The sequence below is a fragment of the Misgurnus anguillicaudatus genome, chromosome 10 (genome assembly GCF_027580225.2).
Source record: "Misgurnus anguillicaudatus chromosome 10, ASM2758022v2, whole genome shotgun sequence".
Taxonomy (NCBI): Eukaryota; Metazoa; Chordata; class Actinopteri; order Cypriniformes; family Cobitidae; genus Misgurnus; species Misgurnus anguillicaudatus.
The window spans coordinates 31,549,996-31,570,193 of NC_073346.2; the positions used below are offsets into that span (position 1 = coordinate 31,549,996).

The 20,198-nt window shown below is 37.1% G+C and overlaps 3 protein-coding genes across 3 annotated transcripts in view; 1 reads left to right on the plus strand and 2 right to left on the minus strand.

Moving 5' to 3' along the window:
* The window catches only part of rbms3 (RNA binding motif, single stranded interacting protein), a 291,895-nt gene extending 286,986 nt beyond the window's left edge, over positions 1–4,909 (minus strand). The window contains exon 1 of the mRNA XM_073872380.1: positions 4,760–4,909. The gene's annotated coding sequence lies outside the window, so the exon portion shown is untranslated. The remainder of the gene's footprint in view (positions 1–4,759) is intronic.
* Positions 4,910–12,729: 7,820 nt separating this feature from the next.
* Positions 12,730–18,583, plus strand: hint3 (histidine triad nucleotide binding protein 3). Its single transcript, XM_055210893.2, has 5 exons — positions 12,730–12,953; positions 14,618–14,735; positions 14,927–14,996; positions 16,102–16,228; positions 16,691–18,583. Exons 1-5 carry the CDS (start codon positions 12,819–12,821, stop codon positions 16,727–16,729), a joined length of 489 nt encoding a protein of 162 aa, XP_055066868.2. The 5' UTR covers positions 12,730–12,818; the 3' UTR covers positions 16,730–18,583.
* Positions 18,584–18,853: 270 nt separating this feature from the next.
* On the minus strand, positions 18,854–20,154 carry LOC129448477 (actin-binding Rho-activating protein). Its single transcript, XM_055210894.2, is given in 2 exon segments — positions 18,854–19,391; positions 19,996–20,154. A coding segment is annotated over 1 exon segment (492 nt). The 5' UTR covers positions 19,346–19,391; positions 19,996–20,154.
* Positions 20,155–20,198: the final 44 nt, after the last annotated feature.

The window sequence follows — 20,198 nt, forward strand, 5'->3', positions numbered from 1 at the left end:
AACAAAAATGCCACCTGCAGTTATTAAAATGGCCAATTTCTTGTTTAAATGAATGTATGTTTATGTAATGGCATAGTGTAGAGTGTAAATGGAGGAATCAACATTATTTTTAATTATATTTAAATTATACCACTGGGCTGTTGAATGCTTTATTCTGATTGATTGAGAAATATTCCATGGGTATGCATTATTTTCGATAACTGCACACCTTACTTGTCAAATGTCTTAAAAATAACCAGAGCAATGTGTGTGGTAATCATGATATAAGCAGAATAATTGACTCTCAAGGTGTAACGGTAACCCGCTTCGCGTCGTGCCACATTACCACCTTGGGTGTGCATTATTTTCTTATAATTCAATGGCCTGTTGTCAATTATTCCTTACAATGATATATTCAGTTACATTCTGTTAAATGTTGAATGAATTTGTTAATGTTTGTTTAAATTGCTGTCATGTTTGTAATAAACATTTAATAAAATATCATGATGTTGTGTCTGTTATGAAAAAGTGTAATGATAGTAATGAATAATAATAGTCATAATTATTATTATTATTATTATTATAATGTCCAGAAGAAGGTTCAAAAAGGAACTCTGCTAGTTCTTTAAAGCGCCTTTAAAAGAGGGTTCTAATTGGAACCTTTTTAAAAAGGTTCAAAAATGAACCTTAAAGGTTCCCACTAGTCTAGTAGCCAACTAGGTGAACCCGGAAATGTTGAGTACACCAAAGTTTTATTGCAGAAATGTTAAGTATGGGTCCCCAGCATACAGAAACTACCGGATGCTAATTTGCATATGTTGAGCAATTTGCATAATTTGCATAATTAGCAATATTAGCTTAATCGTCCATTTTGACCACCTATTTTGCACTAAATGGCCAATTTCTGCAGTGTGTGAGTGGTTTTGGAGGTGTTGGATGATGCTGATTTCATTTCTGCCATTTTCAGATTTTAAGGAGCTAATTTTATTACAAATTTTGATTTATTTATTCAAATTTGTATTACTTTCAGTCATAATTTTAGGTTATTTTATGGTTAATAAAATAATCTAACATTTCAGAATCATGAGTGCACTTATAAATGTTGATTCATTGTTTACAGGGTATAGTGAGGCTGAATCCTGACACTTTTGAAGATTCAAAATAGCTTTTTGGATAAACAATGAATCTTTGTTAGGCTGAATGTTATGCATTTCTGGATGAAAAAGCAATGCGGGTATTTGACATACAGGTAACTTGGATCCTGGAACTGTATGATACATAGTAATCGGGTAAAATAAAACTTCGCCAGACGCAAGAGTTAAAACTGAGTCTGGGCAACCCGGGTCAGCTCGCCAAACCCAAGGCTAACCAAGAGGGCTTCACCTCTGCACCAAGGCAAACATGTAAATATACAACATATACATGCCATACAAGACAGGCCCCACAAGTCACTAGGGCCATGCCAGAATGGCAGATGTGCTTTCCAGGTTGGTCCGCAAGTCGCAAAATCAAATGAGGACCCAGTTAAAACTCCGCCAAACGGAAGAGTTAAAACTGAGTCTGGGCAACCCGGGTCAGCCCGCCAGACGGAAGGCTAACCAAGAGGGCCTTACCTCCGCACCACACAAAGCACAAACTGGCTACCACCTTCAGGCAAACTGCTATGCCTCACAGTTAATAAAAAGGCAGCCTCATCATCTTCACTATTCTCTTCTGTTCTGTCATCATCTTCTCCAGACCCTTCATCTCTTTCTTTGTGTTCTTGGTGTTGTGTAAGTATGTTGCAGTATATACCATCATTGCCTTTGCAAGAACAATAACTGGTACAGCCCAGACCTGCAGCTACACAGCTGCACTTTGCTGATGTACAAGGTTTCAACACAGCTTTGAAACCACAGCTGACAACATCTAACAAAGCAGGAGGAGCAACTGGACTTGAATCCTGTGTGGGCATAAGCAGTTCCTCTCCTTCCTTTAGACCCATCTTCTTGTCCCATCCAAACAAGGTGATATCCACAACCGGTGGATCAGGCTGGTCAGCTGATTTTCATAGTAGCACCTGTAGGTGGGCACGTCTTCCATGAAGGCACATATTACGTTCTGTAGGAGGTAGTGCTTTCACTGCTGGGGGCCTTTTGCGCTTTCGGTAAATTTCATACGGGCTCCATCCAAGGTTACAGAGTTCCTCTGATTGTAAAGATATTTTAAAGTCGCTATTTTTGTCACTGCATGGTGCAAACAGACACTTCTTTCCTGACATTTCGACTTGATCAAAATGTTTCTCTTTGTTTTGAAAGTACTTAAAGGACAAGTTCGGTATTTTACACTTAAAGCCCTGTTTTCAGATTGTTTATGATGAAATAGTGAAATAGCATCTTTTGCAGCGATTTTTGTGTGAGCATATCAGTGAACACCCACTCGCTGAGTTTCACGTCTTTGTAAACGAAAGTTTAATGCATTTTAGAAAGGATTGTTCCAGTGCACCATTAAACCCATTGTAGAGGTGTGAGGTGAAACACAAACACCCAAAAATTCTCAGGGCAGCTGCATATGTCGAAATTTCAGCCAAAACCGTTCTACCCCATCACAAACAATCCGAAAACAGGGCTCCAAGTGCAAAACACCGAACCTGTCCCTTAAACCTAGATCCGAATGGTTAAATTAATACTACACAACAACTTGAGAAAGCAGCAAGAACACTGAATATCAAATGTTTTTAATCCATTCCTGATCAAATCACAAGAAGTCTGAATTTAAAAAAAGAAGAATACAAATTTTTTTAATAATGGTAACTAATTTTTGAACACCAGATTCACTCACAAAATGGATCTGAATAGAAATTCACAATGTACTGAACAAAACTATAACTCATTATAACCTTTTATCTTAATGTGAAAACATAAATATGATATAAGAATATAAAAATATCGGACTATGCTCCTTTGCTTCACAACATACTTATTGTATATACAACAGCTCACTGTAACAGCTTATTTGCATAAAAACATGACCAGACCTCAAGAAATGTAAACATATTGAGGTTATCAACATTCACATCAAAGAGCATGAGTTCTTGTGATTCTGAAATGTGAGAATATAGTGTTTATCATAAAAATAACCTAAAATTTTGTTCGGAATTAATAAAAAAGTGTCTAAATTTATCCAAATCTGTCATTTTGAAGTCTGAAAGTGGCAGAAATGAAATCAGAATCCTCGAAAACCTCTAAAACCACTTACATATTGTAGAAATTTGCCATACAGTGCAAAATATGTGACCAAAATGGACAATTAAGCTAATATTGCTAATTATGCTAATTATGCAAATTGCTCAACATATGCAAATTAGCATCCGGCAGTTTCTGTATGTTGGGGACCTATACTTCCCATTCATGCAATAAAACTTTGGTGTACTCAACATTTCCGGGTTCACAATGGGGCTCTATGGGCTGGCTACTAGACTACACAGTTGCAATCTCCAGGAACTTCAAAAGGTTCATTTTAGAACCTTTTCTTTTTAGAGTGTACATTATGTGCGACACAGCATCACACGTACGTAACAGAAAGATATTGAACAAACTGTTTTGCATATAAACACGCTCATCAGTCTTCGTACAGTAGACATAAGAAGTGTGTGTGTTCAATTTATACTCATTTAGGGTTATGTTTGTGAGGCACAATAGGACTTTGCATCATCCCGCAACCCAGATATTCAACACAATAATATCAGATGCAACTGGGATAAAGCAAACATTTTTACCGCTCTAAATAAGAACAGTTTCTGTCATTGTGAAAGCGTTGGAATAACTCCAAATCAATATGCATGCACTTTCTGTTTAGCGGTTTAATGGAATTACATTTTAGCATTCAAGGTAGAGTACTACTTACAAAGTATTTCAGTTTTTAAGGGTTAAGGGTAATTGGCATCTGCACTGTGAAACCTGCTGTCAGCAAAGGATAGCTGTATTCTGTCCATCTCCTGTCATTCTGCAAAAGATTGCCCTTTTCTCATAAACACAGCCATGAATGATAACTATAGCTGAGTGATTTCTGATCACGTGACCACAGCTCTTACATTTACTGTATAATTCTTCTGTGATACTGAAAAATTACATGTGGTAGACGGGTGATTTGAGCCATCGGTGAATTAATGTACATGTGATATCCAGGCAGTCAAAACAGTCAAGGCCGTGGCTTAATGACAGACAGGCTGTATTCTATTATGACAACAACTGTCAATCAACCAATTAAATGAGAACATGCACTTTTTTAGTTGGGAAAACATAACAGCTTGAAGCTGCAAGACTGGCTCTACATGAGTAGCAACACTGTGACAAGCAAAAAGCTTACATGTAAAGCACAAAAGGGACCATTTAAAAAAGTGAATCAAATTTTGATTTAACCCATTCCTATTCTCTATCCATGATATCATCTAGAAATCCCAGTTTACATGTAAATACTGCTTTTCTACAGATATTTCACCCCTGTCATAATATCTCGATCTTTACTTAAACATTGAAATATCCTCATTTAAAACTTACAGTTTGTTGTTTTGGTGTTAACTTGCAATATATGTCGTACTTTGTGTTCGACTTCATGCAGCGCTGCCTAGACCGATCTGAGTCGCGCGAGAGCGATTCGAGAACACAGCTTTCGATTCACCTCGCGGTACTTTGATGTCATTCTGAACAGTCTGCGCAGCGCCTCAAAGTCGAACACGCCTAACGTGGAAACCGATGGGATAACAACATTAACTAAGCATCCTAATTAGACATGAACATACCTCGGGTCAAATGTGTGTGGTTCAGCTCAGGACTCATTGGCAGGCTTGAGTTCGAGAGATTTAATTTTGCGCCTTTTCAGAGCCAGACTTCAGCTTCTTTCCGCAAGTGCACGTGGTTAAAATGGGTTGCGTTTAGTCTCATTTTCTCGTTCCGCTGTTTGGTTACAGAAACGTTAACCATTTAAACGGTAAAAGATTTATGAGGCTTTCGACTGTATTGTATTATAATGAAAACAACATGATAGGGGAACATAATGTCCATAACGTTTGACATTTGAAAACATTATACAATAAGAACAACAATCTGTTACGAGGGATTTAGAATAAAAAATGTTTTATTTATTTTACATTTTTTTGACTCAAGTAGAGGGTAGGATAGTCTTTGGGAAAAATGTATTTACTCACTGTTATGGAGATTTAAAGGGATAGTTCACCCAAAAATGAAAATTATGTCATCATTTACTCGCCCTCATGTTGTTACAAACCTTTATAAATTTCTTTGTTCTGATGAACATAAAGGAAGATATTTTGAGAAATGTCTGTAACCAAACCATTCGTGGACCCCATTTACTTCCATAGTATTATTTTTCCTACTATTGAAGCAGTGGAGGCTGATGACTTCTTTTTTTTGAGGGTGCACAATGCGAAGTTCGTCACAACATGTATGTAGCTTGTCATGTGTGTGGTTCGTATTTCAAAATATGTGTTCTGCGCTTCTCTTATCATAAACCCTTTAGACGCGTCTTCAGCTGGCACTTATTTTGGCATGACACGTGATGCACACACGAAATTCGAAAAATATTGTTTTTGTGTTCATGAGAAGAAATTTATGCGGGTTTGTAACAACCTGAGAGTGAGTAAATAGTGGAAGACGTTTCATTTTTGGATGAACTATCCCTTTAATGTACACACAACATTTATTATACCTATTTATGTAAAATTTTTGCTATAACAGGTACGTAGATGTAATCAAAGTTTGGAGAGTGTCTGTCCTGTGGTAAAATACCCAGATGGTTTTTAAGGCAAAGAAAGGCACACAGGAAAATGAACACAATGTGCATGTGCAAATCACATTGAATGGAGCGCACAGGCGGAGAGCAAAAAGGTAAGATGTGAATGAGTGACAGACAGCTGAGTAAACAAAGACCCACGCTACCTACTTTCTTCAGCTACGCTGATATCTCCCTGATGCATATCTACTGTATGTCTGAGTAAAAGCAGAGGCACTTGCAAGAAATCACCATCAGCAATGCATTCATTTGAGCTATGTACAAACATTTTGTGTTTACATAGAATTGCTGTTGGTTTAAAGCACCTTATCACCTGTACTGTGAGGCTGGTACATCAACTATCAACACATGATAGTTGAAGAATTACTGTAGATATACAGTACAGATGTTTTAAAAGAACATAAAGATACTGTTTCTGCTCACTTCAGAGTACTGTTATAACACTGCCTCCTGCTGGTTCAATGCTACATGGCTGACTTATCTTTTTACCAAAGAAACCTTGATAACACACTTAAAGGACCTCGGTCATGAAATATGAGCAGAATGAATTTCTGAGTGTTGAATGCCACAATTTATGCAAGAACGGTTTTATGAACTATTTACCAAAACATTCATACTGCTCAAATTTCATGAATGAGAGCCAAAGTCCACACCACACACCATGATCATCATACCACTGCAGCCCGTTTAGCCCCAGAGGTTGTGGGAACAAAATTGGCTTTTGGGCTTGGTTAGATTCCAGGGACCTTGACCTGTTCCCACTGGATTTCATGCATTTGGTTGATGCTTTTATCCAAAGTGATTGACAGTGCATTTAAGCTATAGACATTGGGCCAGATTTAACAGGTTGCGCCTGGCGGGATTTACTAAAGACGCACAGTGACTCATTAGCGCTGAAAAGGTGTTTTTGCGATTGACTTTATTGCATATGCATTTCTAGGAGTTTCCCTTTCAGACACAAAATTTTTAGGAGGAAATTATTTAAATGATTCACGCAACGTGATTTACTAATGTTTGGGCGTGTTTTGACTGGTATTTGCGTCATTATTTTACGCCGGAAAAAGCATGTCTAAAATGACTTTTCTCTTGAAATGACTGAAATTACTGCTAAAAAGAAGATGCATCACAAAGAGCAAAAAATGTGTGATACAATGCAGAGGATTGCTTTAACATGTAATGGTTTATTTGCAATGCCAGATTGTTTGCCAAGCCATGTTATTTATTATTTGCTGAAGTAAATAAAAGAGGAGTCGAGAAGTCACACAATACCAGATGTTTCAGAACTTCTTGTAAACCTTAAAGAGGATATTTTACAAGACTTTTTAAGATGTAAAATGAATCTTTGGTGTCTCCAGAGTAGGCATGTGTAGTTTTGGCTCAAAATACCATATAGATAATTTATTAAAGCATGTTAAAATTGCCACTTTGTAGGTGTGAGCAAAAATGTTATGGGTGTGTGTGCCAAATGCAAATGAGCTGATCTCTGCACTAAATGGCAGTGTCGTGGTTGTATAGTGCAGATTAAGGGGCGGTATTAGCCCCATCTGACATCACGGGGAAGCCACAGTTTAATGACCTATTTTTCACGTGCTTGCAGAGAATGGTTTTCCAAAGCTAAGTTACTGGGTTGATCTTTTTCACATTTTCTAGGTTGATAGCAGCACTGGAGACCCAATTATAGCACTTAAACATGGAAAAAGTCATGTCCCCTTTAATTTTTTTTTTGTTCTCCAGTTCTTTTCAGTGTCCTATGGCTTCGATAGCTGTGGTTACACACCTCAAATTTTCTGCTGTGATGTCCGTGGTGCTAAACTCAAGTTCAGCTCTGCTTATTTGCGTTCCTGAACTAATTTGCACTGCTCTTAGTACATTGTGTTGGTCATTATGGAAATCAGACGTTGCGCCTGTGTAATTTAACTTGCACTGTTTTAGTAAATAACCCGCATATATTACCACTCCCATTGGTGCATTTTTGGAATTGCCCTCTTGCACTAATTTGCTCTGTTTAGTAAATCTGTCCCTTTGTATTCAATTAAACCAACAACCTTTGCACTGCTAACACAATTGGAACTGCTAAACCAGTTGAATTAAGGGAACACTTTTCAAGCTATATATGTATATTTGTTTCTGAATCATGTTACAATTGCATTGTCTTTATGAATATCCAAATACTAGTATGGCAGGTGTGCCATACATTGTGCCTTTGGTTTTACTGCTAAAGCTTACCAATAGCATCTGGTGCTTGTGTCCGTCAACCACAGCCGAGTAGTCCACCCCAAAAATGGGGTCCATTGACTTTTTATAGTAGGAATAAAAATCAAATCAATAGGGCCCATTTTTGGGTGAACTAGGGGAGAGCGGGCACAACCTAACGCTCTTTGGTTTTGGCTCAATCATTCAAAAAATATTTCAGTTTGATTCATTATATTTTTAAACAAGCAACACACACATCTCTGCTACAAATGAACATTTGAAGTTTGTTTCTGTTACTTATCATTCTTGGACAATTACACCAAACGTGACAGAAGTGCAAACGTTACAACTTACCCTATAGGTGGGGTTAATTGTAACAGGCAGGGGGTTAGTTGTAACACTTGCTAAAAATTAAGTTTGCAGGCAAATATTTCTATACTATTTTGTCTATACTTGAAGTGGATATTGTTTATATATCTGTTTATAATAGACAGGTATCCACACTGTATTCATTCATCCAGCCCTTTTCTAACAATAGTTCAATTATAAATGGATACAAAGGTCTAAATATGTGAGAAAAGCAGCACAATTATAACATAAAATGTTTTATATGTGACCCAGTCTGTAAAAACCATACTATAGTTTAAAAAATCTAATTCTGAGATTATGAGCATCAAAGTCTGTTTTTAGCCATTCATTTCATTATGATTTCAATCTTTGACGTGACCTTATTCAATCAATATTAAAGATATGAACAAAAATAAATTTGACACACGATTTTTTAAAAAGACAGGCACATTTATTTTGTTGGCAGCCAGCAATCATCCGTGTGTAGCCTATTTAAAACAAGGCAAGAATTAAGCTAACGTTAGCGGTTTTCATATTGTAAGTGCTGAAGGGTTAGTTGTAACACAGCGTTACAATTAACCCCACTGGGTCAAAATATTTTCAAGCCCACCAAAAAAGTTGCTAAGAGCTGCAGACATATTTCAAAACGATGCTATGTTTTATTCAACAAGACATTGATTAATATGCCATAGCATTAGCTTTGGTATCTTACACACCCAACTTAAAAACTGAAAAAAACATATGATAAAAAATTTACTTACATGCCACCAAAATACTCGTTCATCAATAACTCTCTGGAAAAACATTATACATTTCGCCATCACCTGTTTTCGCCATCACCTGTTTTCAGATGGAGCGGCATTTACTACACAAAGCCATAGTTCACTGACAATCGGGCAAATTCGCACTAATTATCGCGGATGTATCGGCTGCGATATGTATGCAATATGGCCCAGCTTGTCGGTGAACTACGGCTTTGTGTAGTAAATGCTGCTTCATCTGAATAGCAGCTGATGGCGATTTACTACTAATCAAGGAACCGGCTTTACTGACGAGTTGCGCATGATATCGCATGCAAATTATCGTGCATACCTAACAGATATGTATAAATTTGATAGCAATATGTACCTTTTGAGGTTCTAATATGCACACTTTAGGTGCAATTTTGGAAACCCCAAAACCCCAGTGAGCGCTATAGGGACCATTTGGTCTGTCAGTGTATCATTTTATAAAAGTACCCCGACTGATTTTGGTTTAATTAAGCTAAGCATACCTGTGACCAGACCAGTGACTGTTTGGAGGAAGAGGAAGTTGAAAAGTAGGGCAGAAGATGATTAAAGAAACTGAATAATTTTCCCATCATGTAGCTCTGTCTCAAGAGATGCCAGAGTTGCAGTTGTCACCCCTCACCCCCCAACTTCCTCCATTTTAATCAACAGGATCTGTTTACAAAGTCTATGCCTTATGAATAATTCTACAACGTCTAAAGGACAAAACACTGATTTCCTCGATGCTGAAGTTGATATTTTGGTCATGAATCATTTAAAGGTGCATCGGATCCGTTGTTGTTGCCAATGCTTAGCTCCATATTTCCTGTTTTTTTAAAAAAAAGCTATTCTATTTTTCATTCACATCACGATCATCGTTCGTCTCCCTTATTCCCCAGTCCTCGCACTTATCAGTAGCTCTGTTTTTCTGCAACCCTTTGCTTTCTTACAATACCGTACCAGACTGTAATTGCATACAGTCAAGTCGTAGCATTTTATTTATCATATAGAGCCGCAGAACAAGAGACAGCATAATAGCTTTGGCCAGCTGACAAGCTACAATACAGTGGCTGCAAATTGCTGATTGTCACATAAATTATTCTCACAATTATAACGTAAATAGCGGAGGGTGTACAAGGAGTGTAAATTTGATGTCTCGAGTCATTATTATTTTTGTAATTTGTAATAATGAATCTCTGGATTGTTGGGAGTGCAAATGAGCTCTTAATTTGGAGACTAAACATGAACATGCATTTTAATGACATCATTTGCATACATTAAGGAGGTAAATGTGGCATCCTGACATATTGGAGTGTTCAGGATTAATTGCTTGGCTGACCCGCTAAACAGAACAGTTTAACATAGTGTGTTGTCACTCACTTATCCCTTTTACCTGTCTTGATTATTGACCTTCAACCCATTGAGAGCTCTGCCTGCTTGGGAATGTGAAATACTGTTATGCTGCTTGACGAAAGTGTAGTAGGCTACACTCTTAGGAAATTGGTTCAAAAGCTATCATTGGTGCGTTACCATTTCAAAAAGTGCACCTTTGTACCTAAGGGGTATTGAATCATTTATCAGTACCTAAATGGCAGTGGCGGCCGGTGACTTCTTTTTTTTCGTTTGCCAGATACTCGCATAATCTCATGTACAATCAGAGTTACTGTTAAGGGAGTGTCTTGTGTGTATTTTTTGAACGTGAGCGTCTTTTTTGTGACGCACATGGTTTACGCAACAAACACATATTTTGAAAATGCAGGCAACAAAAATGGCACTCCGAACACTTATTTTGAATTAACGCCCGCCCCTCGGATGAGCAGTCACGAGCCGCCACTCCTAAATGGTATTAGGACTTTATTAAAGAGTACCATCTCTGTGACAGCTTTGGCACCTTTTTCTGACAACGTAGCATTTCTTAGACATGGGCAGTAAGAATGACTTGATATAAGAAGTAGAAAAGCTACATTTACATTTGGTTTTATCCAAAGTGATTTACAGTAGATAAAGCTATACATTTCGTCAGTATGTGTCAATGACATTCTGTGCCTTACAAAATTAGCTGCAAAATCCTATTCACAAGCTATGTTGTCTTGGTATCACTGTATGATATCTGTTCATTAGGAATGTTAACATTTTAACTCATTGAAAAATTAAAAAAAGTGTATGCATGCATGCATATAAAATGTATGTATATGTTAGTGCTGGGCAAAGATTAATTGCGATTAATCGCATACAAAATAAAAGTTTTTTTTGCATTATGTGTGTGTATTGTGTGTAAATATTATATATATATTTAATCACACACACATACATTTATTCATTTTAGATTTTTTTTATTTATATATCTATTTTTTTATTTATATATATAATATATAAAAATTTAAATAAATATATATACACATGTAAATGTTTCTTAAATACATGCATAATTGTGTGTGTGTGTGTGTGTGTGTGTGTGTGTGTGTGTGTGTGTGTGTGTGTGTGTGTGTGTGTGTGTGTGTGTGTGTGTGTGTGTGTGTGTGTGTGTGTGTGTGTGTGTATTTATATATACATAATAATTACACACAGCACACACTCATATATTATGCCAAAAATCACTTTTATTTTCGATGCGATTAATCGTGATTAACATTTGCCCAGCACTATATGTATTATGTGTAGTAGCCTATATAAACAAGTGTTTTATTTATTTATCTTTATTTATATTTATTTATCTATTTTTTTATTAATTTTTCAAATGATATTGACAATTGTTATTTCAGGTTCAATACAAGTTAAAGCAACACGATGTAGTTTTTTTTTTACCTTTAAATAATGTCTCTAAAATAATTTCAGTGATAGAACAACTTTTAACTGGACAAATTGTACTGTTGCTGAAACCTGAGCAGCCTCCTAGCTGCTACAAGCACACTCTGAAAGTGGCGGTGGAGGGTAGGAAACACAGCCCCGCCCCTCCCCCTGCCTGCAGAAGAGTGTCTGATACCAGGCACTGTTGCGCTTTTCAACCACATGGGGGAGCTGTAAGTCATTTTTACATGGAAACTTCATAGTGTTGCTTTAAAGGCGGAGTCCACGATGTTTGAAAAACGCTTTGGAAAAGGAGACGGGCCGACTACCAAAACACACTTATAGCCAATCAAATCAAATCAAATGCCGGGTTGCGTATGTGTTGGGCGGGTCTATCAACAGAAGGTCCAGATTCTATTGGGGTAGGGGCGTGTTTGTTTAGGTGATTTCAAATATCAACATTGGCTTTCAAACATCATGGACTCCGCCTTTAAGCTTTATCAAAAACAGGAACATTACTAATTTTTTCTGAAGCATAAACGTGTAGCTTGTATTTTTGTAAATGCAGTTCTAACATGCGTAAAATCTCAGTTGATTAATTTTTTTATTATGCTATTACACAAAATATAATTTTATTTGGCTTTGGAAGTAAACAAACTAATATTTCAAGGGAATCTTTTCAAGTGGATAAAATGAATATCGTTGCACATTGACTGTGTAAGGATAAAATTTGATGAAAATCTTGATAAATATTTTTATTTATTTATTTAAAAAAACAACAGGCACGTAATTATAAAGCAACAATCTAAAACAACATATTTTGCAGTATTTTTATAGTATTTTTTTGTATTTATCCTGTAATTTCCAGGCAGCAGGTTTTGACAGTAAGGACTTGTAAGTTGAAATGCGTCTGGTTATCGCTGATCGAATTACCGTCGGCTTCACACTTTGAAGATGGCAGCCATTGAAAACACACCGACAGCTTCTGAGGGCGAGATCACCGAAACCGATCAGTCTGATGGATATGACAAGAAATGTATTTTCTGTAAAATCATCAACGGGGAGATGGGAACGGAGCTCCTGCACAACGTGAGTGCTGTCGTTTTGATCGTGACTAATAAAGATATCGATACATGCAGAAGATCAGAAATAAAATATGAGACGACAATGCAATAATATTATTTATAAAATAAGTAACATTTGTTAAAATATTTTAGTTACGGATATATCAGTAAAAATGTATTCTCTTCTTTAGCCATTGAAAGCATTAATAACTTGCAGTAATTTACTCTGGTTGCCCTAGGAATAGCAATAGGAATGTGATGATTTGATGTAACATCCAATCATGTTTATTTTCATTTCGTAATTTACATTCATACGTTTACATACACATTGCAGATCTGGAAATATAGGAACTATATTACAGTTTGTTTTTATGTGGTGCTGCCCATTACAAGCCTTTTCACATCAAATATGTCCACATTTGCAACACTTGCAAATAAGTAACACTTGCAAATGTGTCCCAGATTTTCAGAAGCTTGCATACACTAGATGTTGCCTGAATGTGTAAGTTATTTAGCATTTTCTGTATTTAACAGTGACCGATGATTCTTCCACATTCAGGACAATAGAGAATCTCGTACAGTTTTACACTATTAAAATGCAAACATTTCCTAAAGCTCAAGAATGCAATACAATATATTAACTTTTCAACAGGTTGATTGATGTCAATTGTTATTAGCATATGTAAAATAGTCAACATTTGAAGTGGATCAAAACCTTTCCTAAAAGATGTCTTAAAACCAGTACCCATTCTTGTCTTAGGACAAATTTGATTAACGTTTTTCATCCACTTCAAATGTTGACTAGTATTGATTTTATGAATTGTCAAAAGTTTGTTTAAAGACACAATATATGATTGTTGGCCTTGGAATATCCAACAATCACTAGCACAGTGTTATATATTTTGTTTATTTGTTGTTTAGTACTCTCTCTCTCTGAATGTTTCATTTTCAATGTTTATTTTTGAGTGAACTATCTCTTTAAAGGAAAACACCACAGTTTTTCAATATTTTACTGTGTTCTTACCTCAACTTAGACAAATTAATACACACCTATCTTTTTTTTAATGCATACACTTAATCTTTGTACAGCGCGGCGTGAACGTGTTAGCATTTAGCCTAGCCCCATTCATTTATTAGGATCCAAACAGGGATGAATTTAGAAGCCACCAAACACTACCATGTTTTCCATATTTAAAGACTAAAAATGAGAACTATATTGTGTGGCGGAAGGGCACTTAGTTTGCAGCACTTCGACCTCTGGTGCAGTAATATTGACGAAGTTTGAGCGAGAAGGGGAGTAGTCAGAAGTGATGATGTTACTGCGCGCCGCCGCCGAGGTCGAGGTGCTGCGAGCTGGGTGCTCTTCCGCCATACAATATAGTTCTCATTTTTTATCCGCTTGAAAAATCGCCACGTTTTATTTTGTGCCACCATACTTACTTGTGTAACTACTCATGTAACAGTCTTTAAATGGGGAGAACATGGGGGTGTTTGGTGGCTTCTGGGTTCATCCCTGTTTGGATCCTGGGGAATGAGTGGGGCTGGGCTAAAAGCTAACACATTCACAAGTCATGACGTGCTGTACAAGTTGATGTAAGAACATAGTAAAATATTGAAAAACAGTTTTTGCAATATTAGTTTTTGTCATTATTTTAATTGTGATATGGTTAAGTACCCTTTGTTTTTCAGGATGAGGAAATATCCTGTTTCAGAGATATACACCCTGGAGCTCCTCATCACTATCTAGTGGTGCCAACTAAACATGTAGGGAATTGTAAATCTCTTGGCAAGGAGCACATACCATTAGGTAAAGAACATGCAAGTTCATTTTTTGACAGTTTGGACAGTACTAGCTACTCTGGAGCATTTCTACAGTAATGGGATGGTTTGAATGTGTAGTTGCATGTATGCATTTCAATTCACAACTCAGTTACACTCCTTAATGCTTGACTGACTGGTCATCTGTAACTCCGTTTGTATTGGTTTTTTTAGATAAAGTTGAGAAGATGGTGGAGACGGGGAAAGAGATACTTCAGAAGAACAATGTTACTGATTTAAATGATGTTAGGTACAGTATGTTCATCTATCAATATAAGGCCCTTATACTTTAAAGGGATAGTTCAGCCAAAAACGATATTAAACCCATTATTTACTCACCCCCAAGCTGTCCAAGTTGCATATGTCCATCGTTTTTCAGACGACACACATTTTCGGATATTTTAGAAAATATTTTAGATCTTTCTGTTGATTAAATGTAATGTTACGGGGTCCAGCAATAGTCCACGACCTTCAAGTGCGTCCATCCTTCACAAATTAAATCCAAACGGCTCCAGGATGATAAACAAAGGTCTTCTGAGGGTAATCCGTGCGGTGTTGTTGTAGAGATGTCCATATTTGAAATTGTTTTAACGTAATTAACTAGCTTCTTAGACTCAGGAGAGAGTATTAGCGTAGTGTACGCACTTTTCTTGGTGACGTATGACGCATTCGGAGGGCGGGGCACAGAGCAGCAGCAGAGTAACCTCTGTACGCTGCGTAAGCTCTCATCCTGAATGCGGATGACTCTAAGATGGCGGCGCTACCGGAAGGTAGTTAATTACGTTAATAACATTTTAAATATGGATATTTCTACAACAACACCGCACGGATTACCCTCAGAAGACCTTTGTTTATCATCCTGGAGCCGTTTGGATTTAATTTGTGAAGGATGGACGCACTTTTTTTGGACTTGAAGGTCGTGGACTATTGCTGGACCCCGTAACATTACATTTAATCAACAGAAAGATCTAAAATATTTTCTAAAATATCCGAAAATGTGTTTGTCTGAAAAACGATGGACATATGCAACTCGGACAGCTTGGGGGTGAGTAAATCATGGGTTTAATATCGTTTTTGGCCGAACTATCCCTTTAATGTTTTTTTTTTTTTTTTTTTTGGGGAGCATCACAGTTCGAGTTCATTCATTGATTTCACTAATTTCAATCTTTGACATGACCTTACTCTGTCAATACTAAAGATATCAAGGTTATATTTTCACAGAATGTTCTTTACATTTTTAGGTAGAAAACTGTAAAGTATCATAAATGAATGACTCGCCTCAGAGTCCTCTTGTATGATGTAGCTCGCAGAACTGCATGATTTACATTTTGACACAAGTCAATTGTTTCTCCAAGGTTTGGGTTTCATTGGCCTCCATTCTGCTCCGTCACACACTTGCATCTCCATGTACTTGCCCCCACCAGTCAGATGGGCTTTTTGTCCCGTTTGGTCTACAGGCTTAACTCCTATTGGTTTGTCACGGTAGGTAATAAAATAAATTATTCACAATTTTTCCACTTCTAAAGTCCTTAAAGTAAACTAATAATAGCAATCCTTTGGTTCAGGTTGTTGATGCATTAGTAAACAAAATGTATTCTGTATATGGAAAAATGTTGACCTTTATTGAGTGTTGAATGAGACTTTTGTCCAGATAATTGGAGCAAACAAATTGGTTTAAATTGAATTATCATTGATATAATGGCAGGGCGAAAGTGGTATGAAAACCTTTTTGTGTTTGTCAACTTGCTCTTGCATGGATGTATTTGCAGCAATTGTAACCAAAATTGTTCAGCTTTATCATTATAAAGTTAAGGAATAGTTTATCCAGCAGTTATTTTAAAATTAAATTTTTAATTTTAAATTAATCTGCCCATTATACAGTCATAATGTTTTTAGGTATGAAAATCTGTAAAGTTGGTTTAATGATTTTTCTTTACTTTGCAGGCCGACCAGTTACTCGAAAGGCTGAACTCGATGAGCTAAATAGAGAAAGTTGAAGAAACTCCAATTACAATTGTGATTGTAATGCCCAGAGCTGTGTACTCATAACAGGAGTTCAGTTCAGTCTATCCACGATGATGAAATGTGACAGATGCATGCCTCGAGGCTATAATACTCATTAATGATACGTTTGCTGTTTGTTATTTTGTCATTCTCTGCCAGACAGCCTAATGAAATTTGCAGCTACAGAATTACAGCTACATGTGAATTGTTTTGAAAAAGCCTGCTGAATAATAATTACATTGATAGACTTGACAGAAACATTAATCTTTTACGGTGAACAATTGGGTTGGATCTAATTGGACTAAAATACGATTTTCTGTTGAACTAATAAGACTTTCTAACTATGAATGAGTTATAAATGTCTCGAGTATTGACTTTGGTCTTTGACCTCGCATGTAAGTGAAGTGCTAATAGGCCAGATCTTTGAATAGTAGCAGACCAGAAATGATTTTAACAACTACACTCATCTAAAGGATTATTAGGAACATCATACTAATACTGTGTTTGACCCCCTTTCGCCTTCAGAACTGCCTTAATTCGACGTGGCATTGATTCAACAAGGTGCTGAAAGCATTCTTTAGAAATGTTGGCCCATATTGATAGGATAGCATCTTGCAGTTGATGGAGATTTGTGGGATGCACATCCAGTTCCACCACATCCCAAAGATGCTCTATTGGGTTTAGATCTGGTGACTGTGGGGGCCGTTTTAGTACAGTGAACTCATTGTCATGTTCAAGAAACACATTTGAAGTAGTTCAAGATTTGTGACAAGGTGTATTATCCTGCTGGAAGTAACCATCAGTGGATGATTACATGGTGGTCATAAAGGGATGGATATGGTCAGAAACAATGCTCAGGTAGGCCGTGGCATTTAAACGATGCCCAATTGCACTAAGGGGCTTAAAGTGTGCCAAGAAAACATCAGCCTGCACAGTGGTAACAAGGCATGATGGATCCATGTTCTCATTCTGTTTACGCCAAATTCTGACTCTACCATCTGAATGTCTCAACAGAAATCGAGACTCATTAGACCAGGCAACATTTTTCCAGTCTTCAACTTTCCAATTTTTGTGAGCTCGTGCAAATTGTAGCTTCTTCTTCCTATTTGTAGTGGAGATGAGTGGTACCCGGTGGGGTCTTCTGCTGTTGTAGCCCATCCGCTTCAAGGTTGTGCGTGTTGTGGCTTCACAAATGCTGCATACCTCGGTTGTAACGAGTGGTTATTTCAGTCAAAGTTGCTCTTCTATCAGCTTAAATCAGTCGGCCCATTCTCCTCTGACCTCTAGCATCAACAAGGCATTTTCACCCACAGGATACTGCCGCATACTGGATGTTTTTCTCTTTTCACACCATTCTTTGTAAACCCTAGAAATGGTTGTGCGTGAAAACCGCAGTAACTGAGTAAATTGCGAAATACTCAGACAGGCCCGTCTGGCACCAACAACCATGCCACGCTCAAAATTGCTTAAATCACCTTTCTTTCCCATTCTGACATTCAGTTTGGAGTTCAGGAGATTGTCTTGACCAGGACCACACCCCTAAATGCATTGAAGCAACTGCCATGTGATTGGTTGATTAGATAATTGCATTAATGAGAAATTGAACAGGTGTTCCTAATAATTATTTAGGTGAGTGTATTTACTGCAGTGTTTTTGTATTCTGTACTACAATAGCTATAATGCACGTCAGTAGATTCTCAGATTTCTCAGGTTTGTTTACGCCATCAGATAAATGGTATTGTATGGCCTGTATGCCTTGGATGTATTTAATTATTTAGTGATTGTACATAAAATATTCATTGTATAAAATATAAAAAACTAAATCATAAATGATTCCTTGTATGTTTTTTTGATCTTTATTTTTTCCATACAGAAAAGCATGTATGCTATATACAGTACATTCTGTGCAAATTCATCTTACAGTATAATGCAATTTATTACAAATAAAAAACATTTTTAAGAGGTTACAATATTTGTGCTTTTAAAGGTCTGCATAGTGATGGCAAACTAATGTGACTGGTGCAAGAAATACAGCTTGTGACCTCCCCATAATGCAAAGTTTGACAGTAATATACACTTTGGCAGGCAGGTATGTGTTGCTTGTTATTGCTGTACAGTAAATCACTGTAACAAGGTAATGACCACTCCATCATCTCTCCCCTGCCATAGCATCTCACCCTCAAAGTGCACAAACCCTTGTTTGCGTGCACGCAGCAGAACTCCCACTACTTTATTAGAAATTGTAACGTAGTGTTCGAACAGTGCATCAAAACGCACAGCGGGCCTGCCATTCTCTCCATTCACCCCAATGTCTCTGATCACCTGGCAGAGCTCTGTGACCTCTCTGCTAATATGAGAGTGGGCATCTTTCCCTCTCTGCTCTGTTCTGGAGCCTTCTAAAGGCTTGCCGTAGCCCTCCTGTCCTCGCTGGATGCCAGGAGGCACCACCCTGCCGTTGCTAAAGGGGTTGTGTTTCTGGTTTTCACAGTGATCATTAGACCACTTCTGCCAGTTCTCTGTTAGACCTTTGACAGACACGGTGCAGGTCTCAGCGCTATCATTAGCGCACTGCGCAAGCGCAACTTCCGTCTCCATGGTGACCTTTGGCTCACAGCGCAGCTTTAGCTTTCAGCATGTTTACCTGTTGGCACAACAACACGGGCTCTGAATGAGAAGGTAGCATGTCGTTAAATAACACAGGGCCTGAACTTAGACACGAGGCTGACCTCATGTAAATAATACTAGGTATGAATTTAAACTAGCACAGTGATGATAAGACAGCTAATTTTATAATTATAGATCAAATATTATGAATATACACTTTATGCATATAATAAATATGTTAATAGACAATGCATGAGATTGTTACTGTAAATACACTAAATGTAAAATGTGTATAAATCCCATTAATTACGTAACGTCTGGATATTGTAATAAATTCCAACTAAGTTACAATTATTTATGCTGCTTGCTTGCTACCTTATTTGGGAATTACATTTGAATTGAAGAATGTAGTTAAAATTGAACAGACATTAGCAAATTAATTCGGAGTAGCAAACGCAGAAAATAAAAAGGAAAACTATTTAGAGAAATAAAAAAATATTTGCATATTACACAGAAATCAACGAGTTTATATCACATGTTTTTTTCCTGATGTCTTTTCTTTACGATTTAAACAACTTAACAAAGTTGACATCAAAAAGCAAATACGTTTGTGTACTAATACTGTACTAATAAAACCTTACCCCGCTTGTTTGTCCTATTGGCGACGGTCGTCATGCAGCAACAGCGACGCAAGTTGCAGAGCGAATATTTTTCTGGCATCTGACAGTGAGTGACGTGTAAACTAACCAATAAGAGCAGAGAATCGTGTGACGTCCGTTCTGATGAACCAATAACTGTTGAGATTTCATCCCTGTAAGGTAATGAACATGTAAATAAGATTACA

Coding starts and splice junctions, on each gene's coding strand:
- hint3 (XM_055210893.2), top strand. CDS start 12,819: ATGGCAGCCATTGAAAACACACCGACAGCTTCTGAGGGCGAGATCACC. Junction 14,997..16,101: donor ACTGATTTAAATGATGTTAG/GTACAGTATGTT, acceptor TGTTTCTCCAAG/GTTTGGGTTTCATTGGCCTC. Junction 16,229..16,690: donor ACTCCTATTGGTTTGTCACG/GTAGGTAATAAA, acceptor TTTACTTTGCAG/GCCGACCAGTTACTCGAAAG.